The sequence below is a fragment of the Berghia stephanieae genome, chromosome 2 (genome assembly GCF_034508935.2).
Source record: "Berghia stephanieae isolate SIO BIC M18660-M18661 chromosome 2, UCSD_Bste_1.3, whole genome shotgun sequence".
Taxonomy (NCBI): domain Eukaryota; kingdom Metazoa; phylum Mollusca; class Gastropoda; order Nudibranchia; family Aeolidiidae; genus Berghia; species Berghia stephanieae.
In genome coordinates, this window is record NC_088361.1 from 28,774,232 (window position 1) to 28,794,504 (window position 20,273).

At 35.1% G+C, this 20,273-nt stretch overlaps 1 protein-coding gene across 1 annotated transcript; it reads left to right on the top strand.

Moving 5' to 3' along the window:
- The first annotated feature begins 242 nt into the window (after nt 1-242).
- LOC144964652 (ras-related protein Rab-18) lies at nt 243-19,905 on the top strand. The gene is made up of 7 exons (XM_078899144.1): nt 243-491; nt 2,728-2,783; nt 5,195-5,256; nt 6,387-6,459; nt 8,659-8,777; nt 9,924-10,049; nt 15,022-19,905. Exons 1-7 carry the CDS (start codon nt 421-423, stop codon nt 15,124-15,126), a joined length of 612 nt encoding a protein of 203 aa, XP_078755270.1. The 5' UTR covers nt 243-420; the 3' UTR covers nt 15,127-19,905.
- Nucleotides 19,906-20,273: the final 368 nt, after the last annotated feature.

A 20,273-nucleotide genomic window follows, 5' to 3' on the forward strand; every position in this document is an offset into this window, starting at 1 on the left:
GTATTCTTGTTCTAGTCGGGGGTTTGTGAGGGGGGAAACTTTTAAAAAAAAAAGTCTCCCCCCTCCCAAACCCCCTACTAGAAGTTCTAGTGTAGATCGTATAGTGGGATGTAGTAGCTTATGGAAGGTTTCCCATTCTTTACTGTACACCGCTAAAATACAGTGTGAAGTAAATTGTTGAAAAAGAATACCCGATCCTAATTATTGTTTTGCTGAAGTAGTATAGGAACATCTGGCAAAATATGACCAACAACGCGTAAAGGAAGGAAGTTGCAACTGCGCCATTCGTCAGATGTAAACAATAACCAACTTCTCGCAATCAGTATCAGTGGTTCTGAATACATTCTATTCTTGAGATATTCTTCTCGAGTTACTCATTTTATTAAGTTTGTTGTCTAAGGAGCCGATCATATTATCTGTATGGAGGAACAGGAAATTTTAACTACACTTAAGATTTTAATAATCGGTGAAAGTGGAGTTGGAAAGTCCAGGTCAGTTTTGTTTTTGGCTTTGGTGATGACGATGATGAAGTGAAAGTGAAGTGATGATAATCATGCGCGCTCTCTAGATAGTCACACTCTCCTCTTTCATTCTTTTTCTCTTCTTCTTCTTCTTCTTCTTCTTCTTTGTAGTCTCTAGTTCTTTCTCTCATACTCTTCTCCATCTCTCTCTCTCTCTCTCTCTCTCTCTCTCTCACTCTCTCTCTCCCTCTCTCTCATTGAATTCTCTTTTCCCCCTTTGTCTCCTCTTTCTCATTCTCCCCCCCCTCTCTCTCCCTCACTCCTAGTTCTCTCTCTCTCCCTCTCTCTCTCTCATACTCCTCTCCCCAATCTCTCTCTCTCTCTCTCTCTCTCTCTCTCTCTCTCTCTCTCTGACTCTGTCTTTTCACTTTCACTTTCTAGTCTAGACAGTAATAATTGGAAAGCTGTTTTTTTTTTTTGGGGGGGGGGGGGGGGGGGTTGTTCAGTTGCAAACACTGCAAAATTGAGGACAGACGCAATCCTATTGGACTTCTCAAAAGCTTTCGACAAAGTCCTGTACAGATGTCTGCTTCTTAAAATCAAACAGGACGGGATTTCTAACAATAACAATGTCACCAATTGGATTGAATCCTTTCTGACTAACAGAGTTAAAAAAGTAATTGTCAAAGGCAAAAAGTTGAGTCAGGAGTACCCTAAGGCACAGTTCTTGGGCCACTCCTCTTTCTCATTTACATCAATGACGTGCCAGAAGGACTACATCCGGGGTCCACGTTGAAATTGTGGGCAGATTACAGCCTTATGTACAGAGAAATAAAAGATGGGGACGATAATGTCATACTACAAACTACAAGATCTTAATAAACTGCAGTGCTAGGAGCAAGATGGAAAAAGAATTTCACCCCAAAAAGTGTCATGTCATCAGGGCATAATTGACTCCCATTAAATCCATAACGAAGCCTTACAATATGTGGAGAATACAAAGTAAAGTACCCTGGCATGACCCTGAACGGTAGTATGAAGTGGAAGAAGCATATTGCCAATACAGCTTCTAAGGCAAATAGTACCTTGGCAAACCATCATCTTTACTCATTCTTCCCCTCCACTATCCGACTTTGGAACTCCCTACCAACCAATTGTAAACCAGTAAACCAGCCCTTTCGACTGATGACTTCAAAAAATCGCTCACTGCTTCCCTCTAAAACTCCTGTTAATGAAAGGACGACCATACAATCTTCAGCCTGAAGCTTTGGCCTTAATGGAAGCAGAAGAAGATACGACAAAATCGTGGTCTCACTGTCAAGTTCAAGCCAGCCTTTTAAATTATGAAGATCAACATTGAGGACTGCCACTGCCTGCCTCTGTCTTTCCTCTTCCTCTCCACCCCACTCTTTATCCCTCCCTCTCTCTCTCTCTCTCTCTCTCTCTCTCTCTCTCTCTCACTCTCTTCTTCCTCCCCCCCCTCGCTTTCTCTCTTTTCCATCCCCTCTCCGTCTAGGTGTTTTTGTGTTTTTTTCTTTGGTCGTAGTTATGAGTCAAGTCAAGGTACTCATCACAATTTTTTACATGTGAAAGTATGGTCTATGAATGTGATGCACTTCTTTGTTTGTCGGAAATGTTGTGAAGTAATCTTCGGTATTGGCACTTGGTAATTCGAATCAAAGGTTCAAGATCAAAACCGTTTTAAGGTTGTTTGTTTTGTGCTTGAGTTCGCTTTCCTTTTTTTCATTTTCTTTTAAAATTATTTTATCTTTATTCAGTTATTTATTGGTTTTTGGTGTGTGGGGGGGGGGGGGGGGGGGGGGGGGGGCAGAAGTTCAAAATAAATATAATCAATATATATATTATATTAATTGAATTGATAATTGTGAAAGAAAGTGAATGTAGCACATTTTTGACTAAGGTAGCTGGATATATTTTAAGCTTTTGCTTTCACTGGGAACAGAACATCATAACATTATTGATATCTTGCACTTTATTGCTGCAACAAAGTAACTTACCATTAAATTACAGTCATCCCTTTAATATAAAAGACATAAGATAAGCTCAATTTGTTATTTCTTTGTCGGGTTCTTAAGCTTAAATTAAATAAATCACAACCTATCTCCAGTTTGAGACATCTTGAATGCAACTTGATATTATCTTGACTTGAAATATGGCCTAATAATTTTTAGATTTGCTATCGATTATACATACTTATTTTTATTTTTATTTTTTTCTGCCCCCTTCCCACCAAATTTTGTAACAGTCTACTTCTTAGATTCACTGATGACACATTTGACCCTGAACAAGCCGCGACCATTGGTGAGTCTTTTCTAGTATTAGTTTTTGTGCTGCTAAGCATTGGTCATTATATGTTATTTTCATGGCTTGTAATATCTTTTTTTTTTTTTTATTATGAAAAAAGTCATAAAAAACATGACTCAAGGGTGATTACACTGCACTCTTCTAATCTGAAAGATAGATATATTTCATTACCATCAAGAAAGCTGTATGAGTATATATGTTGGATTGAAAAGACTAGATTTAAGTAAATTTTTTTGTAATTTACTGGTTAATTCATTACTCATTTTTATCTCAAGTTACACATTTTTTCTGCTTTTGGTTCCACATTTTTAAAATTTGAAGTAGGCAGGTCTGGAATATTGACATTCAAAAAAAAAGTTAAATGATCCAATCAAGATGTTATATTTTATTTATTGGGTTTTTTTTCTATTAAAAAAAGGAAAAATTGAGGGGATTCAGAAGATTAATTGTTTTTAGAAATTTTTTACAGCCCTCTATTTTATGACTGTTCAAGTATTTTTAGCACACTAATATTCAGAGTCTTCATCTGCTCTCTACCACGATGCATTTTAACTCTTTAAGATTGAACCCGACAAAAACCGACAACGGCATAATATTCATGGGTGGGGTAGTCAAGACTGGTCTCAGTAAGTAAAATCCAATCGTTGTGAAGGAAATGCTTTGATTTTTATAAATTTGCCGACAGAAAAGAAAATACGTTTCAGAAATTGCGATTTAAATCCTATTTTATTTGCGGGTGAAAATCATTGACATTGCACTTTGTTTGGTAAAAATCGGTAAAAAATTACGACTTTGGTGATGAAAAATGACTTTGAAGACCATTATTGTAAACTTTAAAAAATATTATGAATAATTTATAACTCCCTTATTTGTGGGTCGATTTTGTCATTCGAGGTATCAATTTTATTGTAATAAAGAGATAGGAACTTCAGAGTTATTTTTTCTGATGCGAAATTATTACTTTGTAATTTTAGCACCAAGAAAAATAGTCGGTAAATAAATTTGTTACATCTCTTTGATAGACCGCCGGGGTCCGTTCGTGTAGAATTGTGAATCAAGCATCTCAAAATCTTCGACCAATCACAGGCTATCTATCCAGCTGGCCGAAACAAAGACGCTTCTCTCCGTCGATGTATTACGCTATTGTTATGCAAGGAATATAACACCTTATGGGGTAGGCCTAAAAGCTAAAATCTAAAAGTAAAAAATATAATTCTGAGGAATTTGAAAGTCACATTGCTGAAATCAGCTTGAAAAAAGAAGTACATTGGTCTTTGTTTCATAAAAATCGGTTGAAAACCAACGGTTTTACGAATAAATTTGATTTTAAAAATTGCTTTTGTTTATTTTAGCAACTTTTTAATTTATCAGCCGATTTTCTTGATTTTTATATCATTCTTTATATCTCAATGAGACGAGATCAGTGATATACTTTGTTTATTTCAAATGTAACTAGAACATAATTTGGCTTTTTTAACCTATCGACCATGCCTGGATAATTTATTCAACAACGTGGCGATGTGACGCAACTATTCCATGGCCGTCTTCCACTGCATCGACGATGATTCAATTCATTGTTGATGGCTGTTGACACGTGAGCTGCTAGAACGACCAATCGTTGAAGGGTCAAGATGCTCAGTAGCCAATCGTTCTTCGGTCAAAAAACTTATGAACTCACGAGAACAAAAGTTTGAAATTTGGTGATGGACGGACCTATGAAATCGTTTCTGGGCGGAGTTTAGCCATGAGTGACTGTAGAAAATGAAAAGGCGACTACAGATATCAAAGAGTAGGCTTATATCATCAAAGGATGTCTACATGATTGACATGGCCATATAGGGAACTCATTATTTACTCCCCCAAAAAAATCTGAACACGAGAGGTTTTAAGCAACATTGTAGTTACTCTTTTCCATGGTTGCAACCTAACTATTGTATTCATTACTTAATGGTCAAACCGTTTTTATGTCTGCCAATTTTTGTGTGATTTTTGGGTTAACATCGTTTTACTATACATGTGTGAATGCATACATAGCTAAAGGCAGTTACAGAAATAGAAATGATGTAAAAGTGACAGCTGGTTCTTTAATTGTACAAATTAGCAATTTAATGCCAGTTGAAAAAAGAGTGACAGCTGGGGTTCAGCAAAGATAATAATGGAAGAAAATCTGTACCGTATGTCCTGATTATATATTTTGTTGTAATTATAAGATCATTTGATGTGATGAAAATGGACTTCTTTTTCTTCCTTTGTAATGTGTGCATATATCATAAAAGTGATTGGGGAAATGGAAGTATGGTGATACTTATTTTAAAAAAAAATTGTTTCCTTTTATTTTGTTTGTTTGTTTGTTTGTTTGTTTTTTTTTTTCATTTTGAACCTCTTTGTGATGAAATGTTTTTCGTCAGGTGTCGACTTCAAGGTGAAAACCCTGTCAGTAGATGGAAACAGAGCAAAGCTGGCCATTTGGGTAAGTTCCACTTGTTTCAAAGAAACCAGAGTCTTCAAATGTTTTGACACTTTTACCTTGTTAAATAATAAGACTGAATTTCAATACAAAAATCACTATTACTTTCTTAATATTCTTTCTGGTAAATATGGACATATACACTACTAAGAGATTACAAACAGCTATCTAACCCTCTTGGGGTCAATCCTGGAGTACGCTGCAACTGTGTTTGGATCTAATATAAAAAACCTAAATAAATCAAATAGAAATGGCTCAGAGTCATAATGCCTGTTTCCTTTTGTTGGTGATCAAAAGACCACAATTGTAACACATGGTCTAGAAAGACTGCACTGTGGCCAACTCTGAAGCAAAGAATCAAGGCAGTCACCATGTTTAAAATTACAAATCACTTTAATGATATTCCGAACAATGCAAGGACACCATTATCTACCATACTGTGAACTCAGGATCACCTCTGTGACTTAAGATTCCTTACTCCAGGACTCAATTATATCAGCAGTTGTTTTTTAATTGTTTTTAATTGACTATCCGCCTGTGGAATGCTCTACTGGCAAGATAATTAATTCTTCCTGTGGTGTATATGACCCAAAGGATAAGTTAACTAAACACACATTTTAATCTTTTTTTAAAATAAAGAACAAGCTGTGATAATACACTTGTGAAGATGAAGAAGAATGCATTTATTTATTTCTTCATTATTTTTTTTAATTGTTTTTTTTTTTTAAATTTGGCTTGAAGCATGATGTGCAGCACACCATATGCTGTACTGCTTTTGTGAACTCTGGAAATTTATCTGAGAAATGATTTGAAATAATATGTGTTGTTGGTTAAGCGTGGAATAAGAATCTGGCTTATTTTAGATCTGGGATTTACTGTAAGAAAGTTGGAATATGTATTCATTCCTGTCCAGAAGCTCAGACAATTGGTCAAAATACTGTAATTCAAATGGTCAGACCTATTGAGTGGAAATAGTCAGCAAAAGTGTACAGGAATAAATATTTATCTTGTCATCAGTTGCTTGCTATTTTTCTTTTCTTTTATTTATTGATTTATTTATTATTTTTTCTAACTATACGAATTCAGATTCAGTGTAGATGTGGAAACTCTTTAAATTTTTTTTTTTCTCCTAGGACACAGCGGGGCAGGAAAGGTTCCGTACTCTCACTCCAAGTTATTACAGAGGTGCTCAAGGTGTCATTTTAGGTAATGCCATTGTCATTATATTATGTCTTTTGCTATTTTGCCCACTTGTCAGAACACTTGCTTCACACGCAAAAGGGCCGAGTCTGTCTCTGGTGAGTCGAGATTTTTTTTCTGACTCTTTGTCCACCCAGTAGTGATTGAGTAGCTGGATCTGTTAGATCTGGTGGAACATATTTTTTGATGGACTGGAGCAAAGAAAAATTCTGGGTTCTGACCAACTTCCGTCAAATTACGGAGAGGTCAAATTGTTACAAGGATACCCCCTCTTCCCCCACCATATCATCATCACTACCGCCACTACTATAACCACCAACACCATATCATTATCACTACCACCACTTTACACCACCACCACCACATCATCATCAATACCACTACTACACCACCACCACAACATCATCATCACTAGCACTACTACTATACCCATCATTACCACCACAACTGCAACCACCACATTGTCATCAGTACCACGGCTGCTACAACCTCACCACCACCACGTAATCATCACTACCGCCACTACTACTACTACATCAAATACTACCACATCATCCTAGTATTAACACTAATACAACCACCAGCACCACATCATCACTACCACTTCTACTACAACCACAACATCATCATCACTACCACTACTACTGCAACCACCACCACATCGTCATCAATACCATGACTGCTACAACCACTACCACCACTACTACTACTACTACTACATCCAATACCACCACATCATCTGAACTAACACTAACACTACTACAACCACCAGCACAGAGCTGCCAACCTACCGCAAAAAAAATGCGGAATTGTATGCATTTTCAGCGATTGTACGCTTGTACGCATTTCCCCCAAGATTGTACCCATTTTCAGTGTACGGAGTCACTTCAGTTTTCTTTATTTGTATTAGCCCGGATGCTCGTATTGCTGTTATCTTAAGCTTGCTGGATCGTTATTAAATAATAATAATAATAACAATTGCACAACAGCGACAATATCTAGTATTGTTTTTGTTAATGGGAACCACGTTTATATCCTATTTGTTGACAGTAAAGAAGAATTTAGTAGTTTGTGATATGAATTTTACATTATACAGTCACAATGGTTAGTTTCCATCGATTTCAGGATTGTACCATTTTTATGAAATCTCCCCCATTTTGAGGTCCCATTGTACACATTCTCATCAGATGGGGTTGGCAGCTCTGCCAGCACCACATCATCATCACTGCCACTTCTACAACCACCACCACCACTCATCATCACTACCACTACTACTACAAGCACTACCACCACATCATCATCACTAACACTACTACTGTAGTCACCACCACCACCACCACATCATCACAACTACTACTTCAACATCAACCACTACTACTTCAACATCTACCACTACCACTACCACCACCACATCATCACTACCATAGCACTACTACTACAACCACCACCACCACATCATCATCATGACCACTACTATAACTACAGCCACCACCACCATATCATCATCATCACTACCACTGCTACTACAACAACCACTGTCACATCATCATCATCACTAACACCAGTACTAAAATCACTACCATTAGGCTATGGAACTTTACTTCATTTGAAATCAGGAAACGTTGGGATTGTATTTGGCATTGTGTTTACATATATAGTAAGGTTCTAATCAGTAACTATGCAAAATGTAAACTTTTTCAGAGTTTTGAGTGGAAATGTGTACGAAATGACTTAATAAAACTGCCATGGTTGTTTGAAGGAAGTTCCTTCAATTCAATAGTTTATTAATAAAGAAATATTACATGAAAATGTTTTGAAGAATCTGATTATGACTCATCTTTGTCATGCTTTTGATAATATTAATATTGATGATGATAATAATAATATAATAGTAATAATAATAATAATAATAATAATAATAATAATAATAATAATAATAATAATAATAATAATAATAAGAAGAAGAAGAACAATAATAATAATAAGAACAACAATAATAATAATGATGATAATAATAAGAAAAAGAATAATAATAATAATAAGAAGAAAAAGAATAATAATAATAATATAATAGATAATGATAATAATCGGCATAATGCAGGAAACATGTGTTGGTTCATTTTTATTTGCTAAGTTGAACCCTCATCTTTTGATGCAGCCTAACTTGATCTCACGTTCAGTTTAAATACTTTGTCATCCGTCCAGTCTATGATGTCAGCAGCAAACAGAGTTTCAACAAGCTGGATGCCTGGTTGAATGAGCTTGAGACTTTCTCAACAAAGCATGACATGATCAAGATGCTGGTGGGAAACAAGATTGACAGAGTAAGTATTTGATCTTTCTTCACTGTAAGGAAATTAGTATGACAGACAAAGCACAATTAATTTTTTCAATTTGGCTTGAAAACTATTACTTCATTTACTGATAAATTAAAATGTCCCTCAACTTGTCATAAATTGTTAAACTGGAGATTTCTTCTAAATCTTTGGTTTAATTCTTTCCCACTGTGATTGCATTACATGTTATAATACTCGCGATTTTTTAACGGGGTTGACTTCTCAGTGATCAATAAATATTCTTAAATTACTATATAAGGTCATAACAAGAGATGAAGTGAGTAGAAAAGTGCCAGTCAATAGAGAATGAAGTCTTTGCAGTGATGGGGGTCGAAACCATAATCCGGTTGTATTGGCACCTCTGCCTGGCCATGAGAGGGACACTCTATGCCATCCATCACTCCATTGCTGCATAATTTTTGTTCTTTATTGTCTTCTGGCACTTTTCTACTCATTTTATTTCTTGTTATTATCAACGTAAGTGCCGAGCGTGCTTCACTCACTTCTCTGAATATATACGGTCAGAAAAATATCATCAATGACTGAGACATTCCTCTTCTCTCTCTCTCTCTCTCTCTCTCTCTCTCTCTCTCTCTCTCTCTCTCTCTCTCTCTCTCTCTCTCTCTCTGTATCTCTCTCTCTCTCGCTCGCTCTCACTCACTCTTTTAAAATTATTTCCATTGAAATATGATTTTAAGTGAAGTTTTTGATTAGGAGTTTACGACTAAGAAACCACTGCACATCCTCTGTTATGACACTTGCCTTTGGATTGGAAGGACTTGGGTTCGACTCCCACACTGAGTTGCTCATAGGTGAGTTAGTGGAAAAGGCTCTTTACTCACATTCTCTCACATACTCAGGTGTAAAATGAATACCTGGTTGTTAACAGCATTGTCTCTGTCTGAAGAATGTTAACATTATTAATAGGCTTCCTGTCTTGTCCTGCTTGTTAAGTGTTGCTGTTGGTTGGGGAACCCTTATAAAGTGCTTTGTGGATTTTGTGCTATAAATGCTCATATCAGATGGGGATGGGGGGGGGGGGGGTGGTTATGATGAAAAATAGATAAATAACATGCCAAAGACTTGATCACTCATTTCTTTTTAAAATATTCTTTTGACAAAACGTTTTTTCAGGACAAGCATGAAGTAACCAAAGAAGAGGGTCTGAAGTTTGCCCGCAAACATCACATGTTGTTTATTGAAGCAAGTGCCAAGACGAATGACGGTGTTCAGTGTGCTTTCGAGGAGCTTGTGGAGAAGGTAAGGGGTTAATAATAATAATAATAATAATAATAATAATAATACTTTATTGCATCCCAAAAAGGAAATTTTTTGTACAGACGTGTTATAATTTACACATAAGATAAAAATACAATGGAAATAGGATGTATATATATAAAAAAGGAGCAGCTCTATAACCAGAGCTGCGCTTTATAATATGAATAATTTCAACACTGTAAAATAGTTAAAACTGTCACTATAAATTGAAAATTGAAAAGATTGCAAAACAAATAAATTAATAAATTAATATTTATATTTTTAAAAAGTAAAAATGAGAAATAATTATATAAAATGATTATTGCTTGTTGTTATAAAGCCTAATACTGGACGGCAGAAAAGATTTTCGGTGTCTCTCTGTTTTCGTTGAAATAGAGAAAGGGCGACCACTTCTTTCTGACATAATAATTGATGGTCTTAGTGGATGATACTGGTCATTTAATATTTTAGTTATTTTATTTATACAAAATTTCTCGTATAAAAGATCTACATCGTCGACATCATTTATATAGCGTTTAATGGATTTTTTAATATTTGAATTTATTTTGTTCCTTTCCACTGCTAAGCAATTGCCTCCCCAAGCTGTTATACAAAATGACAAAACACTTTCGATTACTGCTCTATAAAATAATGTGCAGAGGGTTTTATCTATTCTAAACTGAGAGAGTTTCGATAAAAAATATGTACGTCTGCACATCTTATGCCTAATTATTTTCAAGTGTTCATCCCACTTGAGCCTGTCATCAATCGTTACACCAAGGTATTTGTAGTGAGGAACTCGCTGGACGAATTGGTCCTTTAATTTTAACGGTTCTATCGGTTCCTTCACTCTCCTAAAGTCAATCACTAGCTCCTTTGTCTTGCTTATGTTAAGCTCTAGGTGGTGGGCATCACACCAAGACACAAATCTATCAATTTCTTGCCTATAAGCCACTTCGTTGCCATTTGTTATGAGGCCTTGAAGAGCGGTGTCATCTGCAAACTTTATTAAAGGTACACTCAGGTTTTGACTTCTACAGTCATTCGTGTATATTGTGAATAATACAGGGGACAATACACAACCTTGAGGAGCGCCAGTATTTGTAGTTATACAGGAAGATTTGTTTTGCCCTAATTGAACATATTGTGCTCTCTCCGTAAGAAATTCGAGCACCCAAGCAATTATATACTTGTTTAAATTCAGACTAGTCAATTTTTGAACAACCAACTGAGGTTGCATTGTATTGAACGCTGAAGAAAAATCTGCAAAAAGCAATCTGCAATAACTCCTAGCGTGATCTAGATGCCTGTAGATGTTGTTTGTAAACAGCAAAATGGCATCCTCTACGCCACGTCCTGGTTTGTAAGCAAATTGATGACTATCACTCAATGGCATAAACTGATTCCTAATTTTAACAAGAACAAGTTTTTCTAAAGATTTCATGACTATTGAAGTCAGTGCAACAGGTCTGAGATCGTTCATAGTTTCAAGTTTTTCTTTTTTTGGAACAGGAATAATTTTCGAAGTTTTCCAAATTTCAGGGATTGAAACGCATTGGAGGGACCAGTTAAAAATATGTGTATAAATGGGGGAAAGCTGGTGGGCACATTCTTTTAATAGTTTTCCTTTCAATCCATCCGGCCCAGCAGCCTTCCTCTCGTTTAGTTTCGAAAATACGAATCTCGTTTCCTCTTCACTGACCTCAACAGCCATTTCATCTTCCAAAGCCCTGTCTAATTTATGTTTTTCATTTTCAATATCAAATTTGTTTGCTGTGTCGAAACGTGAATAAAATTTATTTAAAGTTTCAATTTCGATTTCTTCTGATATAATCGTGGGCTTTGGATTATAGTTCACAGCAGTTTTAAGCCCCCGCCACGTGTCCCGTATATCCCCAGAAGAAAAGCATTTTTCAATTTTATTTTTGTACTTGTCTCTACAACTAGATATTACCCTCTTTATCTCTTTTTGTTTTGTTTTCAGATCTTTTTTGTTTCCACTAGTATAGAGAGTTTTCTTTTGGTTCAATAAAAGTTTTAGATCCTTTGTTATCCAAGGCTTGTTGTTAGGATAATATTTTATTTCTTTTTTACAAGACACTAGCTGTTCACAGAATTGTAAATACTCACTCACACAGTCATTCAGCTCATCCACACTATCACATGATTCGATAAAAACATTCCAGTCAGTGCATTCAAAACAACCACGCAAATCTTCACACACACTTCCGTTCCATATCTGTACACTTTTCTTTACTGGTTTTACACGTTTAAAAACAGGGCGGTAGGTGGGGAGTAGCAAGAGCATGCAGTGGTCAGATAAACCTAATGGGGCACGGGGTAAACATTTATAACTATTTTTAATATTACACAGGAATAAATCTAATGTTTTTTTGTCCCTTGTCTCGCAGTCCACGTATTGATGAAGTCCCGGGAGAGTAAAATCGTTACATTGGTTAAAATCGCCAGTGACCATCAATACGGCATCGGGTGACTTAATTTGAATGTCCTGTATTTCTTTCCTCAAAATATTTTTCGCTGTGGTGTTGTCTGATGATGGTGGAATGTAGACGTTGATGATGATGACATGAGTATATTCCCGGGGTAGGTAATATGGTCGTGACGAAACAGTAATAAATTCAATAATAATATGTACAGTCATTCTATCTGCTTTAATCTTGTGCAGGTATGGTCTGGTTTATTCTTTTATGGAACTCCCTGTACAACAGAATATTATTAGACCATACTGTCTACCAAGCAGTGATTGGGTTGTTCATTCTGATAGATTTGATGGAAAGCACTCTGCAACGGATTAGCATTCTATCCAAATATGAGCTACTGTTCATTTTACACTGTTAAGGGAATATGTTTGTCATCGATTCTGTCCCTTAGTTTTGTCCACCTCAGTGAGGACAACTTAGATGTCAACATTCTTCAAGGCTTGATGGATTCTATGAGCGAATGGAAATCATAAATCACACCAACTCATCTTCACAAACCACACTGCTGAGATAACAGTCCCGTTTGTTTTCCTCTTTGTGACTATTATTTTGTCACCAATCTAACAGTCTAACAGTGGTGCCAACCTTATGTAAAAAGTCCATATTTTTACGCATTTTCATTCATTGTACACAATTTTCTGAGGATTGTATGCTGAATTAAATTTCTATTATTTAAGAATTTTTAGCATTCATACACTTTTTTGGTGTCCTTAAAAAAACACTGTTTCTTGACCCTCAGGTTTATACATCGATCTGGAAGTTGATACCATTTATATAGTCTATAAAGTGGAAGCTTATTCATTAATTTAAATATTATTGCTAGTATGGTCTAATTGCCCATTATCACATTTGGCGCTAATTATAGTTTTTGCAGAATTGTATCATTTTTTCAAAATCTTACTCATTTGTGGCTCTCCATTGTATATATTTACATGGGCTACTGTTGGCAGCACTGGACCAACTCCGCCAAGGGCACCTCAGGTGCACTTGTCGATCCCAAGCAGGAAGGTTGGATGTAGCGTTAGCAGCCCCACTCTGTTGAAAGTTACAAAGCCACAGAAACTTCAATAGAGCATAATGTTGTATTTACTGGCTTGAGTCGAAGAAGTATGATGAGGTCTGGTGAAAGCCGCTAGGAAGCCAGATCTCTGACACATCTGTTCTGGATAAAGGCAAAAACAAGGTTTGGAAGCTGGAATGTCCGTACTGTGTATGAGACAAGAAAGTTAGCAAGAATGATGATTAGGTATGGAATAGTGCTACTTGGAATATGCGAACTTTTCACTCTCTCATATGGAGGACACATTATTTATTCAGGTTGTAAAGATGAGACTTGTCACCACACAGGAGTTGCAATCATGATGACCCCGAACAGTGCTCATCCAGGGTCTTGTCACCTAGGTTTAATCCAAAGGGAGAAAAGTCACTATCATCCAAGTCTATGCACCCACCAGCAATTCAGACATAGAAATTAAACATGTGTTTTATGACATGCTTCAGACCATATTTGATAAAGCTCCTGACAAAGACATCCAATTTCTGATGGGTGACGCTAATGCAAAAATAGGATCAGGTAACAAAGGAAAGGAATACATCATGGGCATACTTTTCATTGATTTCTGATAATTTAACAACTTGGTGATTGGCGGCAGTGTCTTTCCCCATAAAAATATCCACAAAACATGGATATCACCTGATGGACACATAGACCATCACCTTCTTTTAGGAACTTTTAAGCTCAAACTTAAGGCATACAGAGAAAATTGCGAGCTACCTCACCACAAATTCAATACCCAAAAACTAAAAGAACAATACAACAAGAACACATTTAGCATCTGCTTATGAAATAAATTCTAACTTTTAGAAAATCTTGTCGAGGAAACAAGCCTTGAAGACCATTGGACTTGTCTGAAAAACGCTTGGAATGAAGCATGCCTAGAAACTCTCGGTAGAAAATCAGCTCAAAAACATGGTGAGTGACCAATACTCACAAACAGGAGGCTTTGAAACATACTCAGTATCAGATGGCCTGAGAAAATCAGTTATAAATACTTGTGGTTAAAATCTGGACAAGAGGAAATAAGCAAACAAATCTCAACAAGAAAATGGAAATGGATTGGTCACACTTCCAGAAAACCAACAATAGACATTATGAGACAAGCTGTGGACTGGACCTCTCAGGGAAAAAGAAGTTTGGGAGGCCAAAGAAAACACGTGGACGGTCTTGTGAGGAAGAAGAGGTGAAGTTGGCTGGAAAGTCCTGGGGAGAGATGAAGAAGACAAAGAACAGAATATGTGGAGATGTACTGTTGATGTATGTTCCACAAGGAATGTAAAGGATTAAATGAATAAATGAATCCAGGGACTGAATTGGGCAGCAAGTGTATTCACTCATTAGAAAGATAGCGGCTTATATTTGATAATTAAATGAAAAGCAATGTCAAAGATAGTTTATATCCTCTCTGTATTTCCAGATAATCCAGACTCCAGGATTGTGGGAGACAACCAAGAAAAACCTGACACTGGGACAGAGCTCTGGGGGTGATGTTGGAGCTCAGAGTTGCTATTGTGTCATATGATGTCAAATCAATTTTATTTAATTTTTTGTCTATTTTTTTTTTTTTTTGTACGGAGGATACCTGTGTATAGATATGTTTTAATAGTGAATTTGACTATCAAATGACTCACAGTTAATTTTTGCATGACAGAGAATAGGACCATTTTTTATTTATATTAAGGTAAATAATATGAACTAGGCTGCCTAAAGCTATTGATTTGAAAAAAGAATTGAACATAAATAAATTAAACAAAACAACTTGGGGGGAAAAAAACAAAAATAAATGAACAAAATTGGTGAGGAAAGTTTTGTTTTATTATTTTTCTGTTGATTGTATAGCTTTTGACCCTGAAAGGAATAATCTTTTTATTTATTAATTGATTTAAAAAATAATAATTTTTGGGGGTGTTATAGTAATTTTGTTCAATTCTTTCTTGATTGAAGCGTGTATTTTGTCTTTGTTTTTCAACTTTCTTGGGGAGATTCTTTAAGTTAATTGTTTCCTATGAGAAAGTTTTCCGCTTCTTTTTCTGTCTTTAGCTGTCAACACAATCATGTAGGTGATGGATGCTGTTTTTTTATTTAAAAAAAAAATACATATGTCTTAGGATCCTTTTTCTGATAGAGAGAGGGAGGGAGGGGTTGTGGTTTGCACTTCATATAGTCGATTTTAGCCATTTTGAAGATTTGGAAAAAAAAATTATTTTTGTTCTTGGACTAAATATTTAGTCTTGGAATGTCAAAATTGCATTATTTTTTATTGAGTAAATTTTTTCCTGCTAGTGCGCTTGGATTTTGCTTATCTTTTCAAACAGACATGGTCAATTATTGTCTGTCCTTGTCCTTGAAATGGAAGTTCTATGTTTTGTTGTTTTTGGTTTTTTTTTTGGGGGGGGGGGGGGGGGGGGAGGTATGATTGTATGTATGTGACAATTAGAGATTTTTGTCTTCCATCTATGAAAATGAATGAATGCGCGGAAGTACAAAAACAAAGATCTTTGTTGCCTTGATGTTGAATCGTAATTAACATATATCCAAACAACAAGCAATTTTTTTTTTTTTAACTGAAATGTTTAGTGACACTTAAAAGGTTTTTAAATTGGACTATTTTCCTTACATTCTTGGACCCGACTTCAAGCATTTCTTTATTTTTTCTTAGGAGAAGGCTATCAATCTCCGTTCGGCTCACATGAACAGGATGTTTTAGTTAAAGAAATTATTCATATTTCTCAGAGAATAAATCTGGGCAAACAACATTTTTGTTTGCGGAGTTATAGGGCTTATCTTTCTTTTTTTAAAAAAAAAATTTTTCTTCATTGTTTTTCTTTCTTTTCAGTTTAGTTATTCGTTTCTTTTTGTTAATTCTTTTTAAAAAATGTGAAGTCAAACCTCAATAAGGTACAGGACATGACGGTCGTTGCTTATTATACTAGGTTGAAGCTGTTAGCCACATGCATCAGGCTGTGGTATCGGATTTTAGTCATTGGTTGGTCTTACAATTAGTAATGGTGCAGGGTTTTGTTGTTATAAGCAGTCAGTTCCTTGAATTGTACAAGGGGCATGAGTATGGATAATGATTTTACTTAAGTCATTATGGATGATTGTATAGTTTAATGGTGAAGGGTCTAATTATGATTTACATGGAGAATTTTTATGTATACAAGGCTTTATTTAAAATTATAAATAATGGATTTGATTTGATTCATTCAGTAGAAAGAAAAAAAAAAGTTTTATGGTAAAAAATTGACATGATCATGATGTCCACCAAAGTCGGAGAGTCAGATTTTTAAGCCTTGGTAGTACCAATCGGATTTTTGTTGACATAGGCTTCAATGGTTGGATAAATCAGTAAGAATTCAGAAGACAAAATAAATAAAGAAATCATTTCTTGATTTTGAAGACCAATGTTATTTCGAACAGACATGAGAAAGAATCATGCTATGGTCTCCATTGAGTCTGAGATTGATGAAAAGGAGAAAAAATTTAAGTCATTGTAGTTTTCATAATTACAAGGGAGCTGCACATTGCACCGTGCTTTTTATTTTCTTTACTACGGGTACATTCATTAATTAAAGGTTCGCCTTAATTATGTTTTATCTTCAGTTTTGGCTTAACAACATGGTAGGATTTTTTGAGGAAGGTCATTGGTGGAAACTTGGATTATGTATTAATTCAATAAATTGATTATTTACTGCATTAGTGACCCCATGGATCAAAATATTTCAATTGACCTTGCCAACAAATGAACAGTCCTGCTGGCAGGAATAGTAAATTGCCGGCCTGATTTTGCCATGTCAAACCTTTCCTTGTGAAAAGCACCAGGCTGCAAAACGACTATGAGGACTATTAATCATTATTCCAAATTAGAATGTAAAGCATTTTATTACATAATAGAAATATGCAACAAACAGATTGGGTCGCCTTGCTAAATGTTGTTTTGTCTTACCCAAGTTTTTTTTAATGTACATAATTTGAGCTCTTTATCTGTTCTTTTTATTTTTTGTTTTGAAAGAGTCGTACCATTGTAATACTTTTTCCCTTTCATGGTCAGTGCCGCTTGCCCCAATTATTTAAACCTTTAATATTATCTATGTAATGTTTCATAGGCTGCAATGTACACATCCTCAACCCTATATCCACGATGTACAGCTGCTTTATATCCTTATCATTGGATGGACATGTGCTTTGGAGTCCATTTAAGCTTTATCCACATAATTATCCCCACTTGTCTCGTCAGAATGTTTGAATTTCTTTACTTAGTTTTTTTTTTTTTTTTTTCAACATTCTACTTGATTTTATGTAAATATTATGTGTGAATGGCTGTGGTTGTTTCATATCATTTTTTGTTTCTAATGAATGCCTTTGATTTAATTAAAGAGATTATTACACTTCTTTTCAGTCATTAATATTTAGCAACATTGATCTTATGATATTGGGTTATGTAATTATTTAACTTTGGAGCATTAATCCAACTTGAAAATGACTGTGTTGTATTGAAAGAGTATAAAATATTTTATTTCAGATATTTGAGCTACTAAAATGATTTGACCTTGTGAATGGGGTGATGGAATATATATGTTAACAAACCTTGGAAGACTAAGAAAGAAAAATATAAACAAAAAGAATGACGTAAGTTGAACAAAATGTAATGCTAAAGTCTGCGAAATGGTCCAAAGATGTTAACAAATTTTCGAAGATTTAGGATATTTTAATGGCTAATTGTAACTGACAACAATAAGCCTGTGCATTCATTGATTCGATTCAGAGGACTTGATCCAAGATAAATATGTTTGAGTTTGAGTGGTTGATGGAGGCTGCTTTTAGGGTTTCCTATCTCCCTAATCTGTTGACGCTTTCGCTGTGATTTAACGTTCTTGTTCATGAAGTGTATAGTATGCTTGAGATTTACTTTGCACCTCTTTCTGTACATAATGATAAATACGGATAAAGATAGTGTGTTGTGAATGAAGTCCTATTTTGCTCTTTCCTGACATAACATCTTAGTGTTTTCACCAAAAAATATCAATAATGAAGCCCATTTAATTTGTTTTATTGGAGTCTTTTTCTGAAAGGGAAATGGATGGATTTATCTTTTTGTGAGAGGTGATATTTTTTTCACCTTATAAACTGTCTCTATATTGTAGATAGTCATTGTTAGGTAACCATCCAACTCAATCCCTTTGACAGAATCCATTTGACTGTGTTAACGTGGCATTTAGTGCTTTTGGATCTACTCCTGAACTCTGTTAAACAATTCCCATTTACCTTACGTTTTTCTTTTAGCTAAAACCAAATCTTTTGACACTGCAAAACCTTTTAAAAAGAGACAAAACAAACAAGAAACCAGTAGGAACAAATGCATGAAGTTTGAATCACATAATTTTCGTAATCAAATTGGGTAACTTTACCCCAAGAGGTAACTTTGCTTCTTTGGATTTGGAGCAATTTGAGATGTATTGGGCTTGTTGTAGTTATTTCTTTGTAAAAGACGTACTTTATATTTATATAGTAAATAACTCCCCTAAAATTAGAAATATAGATTGCTCCAACGCCAAAGAAACAGTTTCTTACCTAAATGTGTTGCAAATGCCATAACATATATAAAACAAACAGTTTCTTCTTGAGTTAGAGTTACCCCATTTAACTGTGTATCAATCTTGTTGAAAACGACCAGGTCTGCTGACGGAAACATGGTACTTGTAACCAGTAAAGGGTTAAATGGTTAAAGCTTGTTTTTTCTTTGCTTTTACTTTTATTGTAATTTTTAAGATGTGACCCACCGCCTTGATTCAGAATTATGTTGGTGTGAACTAGAATCTGAAAGTTAAATTTATTTAAAGTGAAAATGGTTAGAACACCAAAGTTTGAGACTTGAATTGTTTGGAGCAACATTCACTCTTTTCAATGTATATGGATATATGTATCTATTCATTTAAAATCCCATGATTTAATACACAAAATAAAAATTCAGGATCTGGTCCACCCTTACATAATACTATTTTGATTTTGATGCGATAAGTCACAAATGTACGAGTAATTAATTACATGAGAAATGTATGCATACTGTGATTCATTCAAGCAATTTAGAGTTGTGCAGCAGGCCTGATGCGTTGTAATTTATAATATTATCATTACTGTTTGTATTACATCTTATTCATAAGTTTATGTTGTTTTATCTTCATTAAATATCATAATATTATTAATATTACCATGAGCAATTTGGTAAGTTTTATGTCCGGTAACATATTAAAGGTAATTTTAATTATTCATGTACAAATAAAGCTAATTAAAAGACTTGGAAGATTGAAATTGTTGCCTTCCTTTCTATAGTCCTCAATTATTTGCTGTGACTTCACTTCCTCTATGTCCTGTCTTTATCATGGTACGAGTGTAGTTAGTTGTATCATCGCCCAGGCTGGCATCAATCACAATGGAGGGAAGCAGTCAAATGTTTTGGGGAGTCTTGGTGGGCAGAATGTCTCTTGCTATGTCTTCTATCACCCTAATATCTGTTTTGAACTTGCTTTATGACTTTGTCTCGGATTGAGATTACTTTTTTTGATCTGGCCGGAGATGACATTTTTTCCTCGTAATTATTTTCTGTCATGTATTGTATGTTATGTACTGTTATATTTTTGTTTTGTTTTGAATAAGCATTTGCGTGTATTG

What these genes read in the sequence shown, in the direction of transcription:
- LOC144964652 (XM_078899144.1), top strand. Translation starts at nt 421, where the DNA reads ATGGAGGAACAGGAAATTTTAACTACACTTAAGATTTTAATAATCGGT. An exon ending in AGTGGAGTTGGAAAGTCCAG is followed by an intron (nt 492 to 2,727) that starts GTCAGTTTTGTT and finishes ATTTTGTAACAG; the next exon opens with TCTACTTCTTAGATTCACTG. An exon ending in TGAACAAGCCGCGACCATTG is followed by an intron (nt 2,784 to 5,194) that starts GTGAGTCTTTTC and finishes GTTTTTCGTCAG; the next exon opens with GTGTCGACTTCAAGGTGAAA.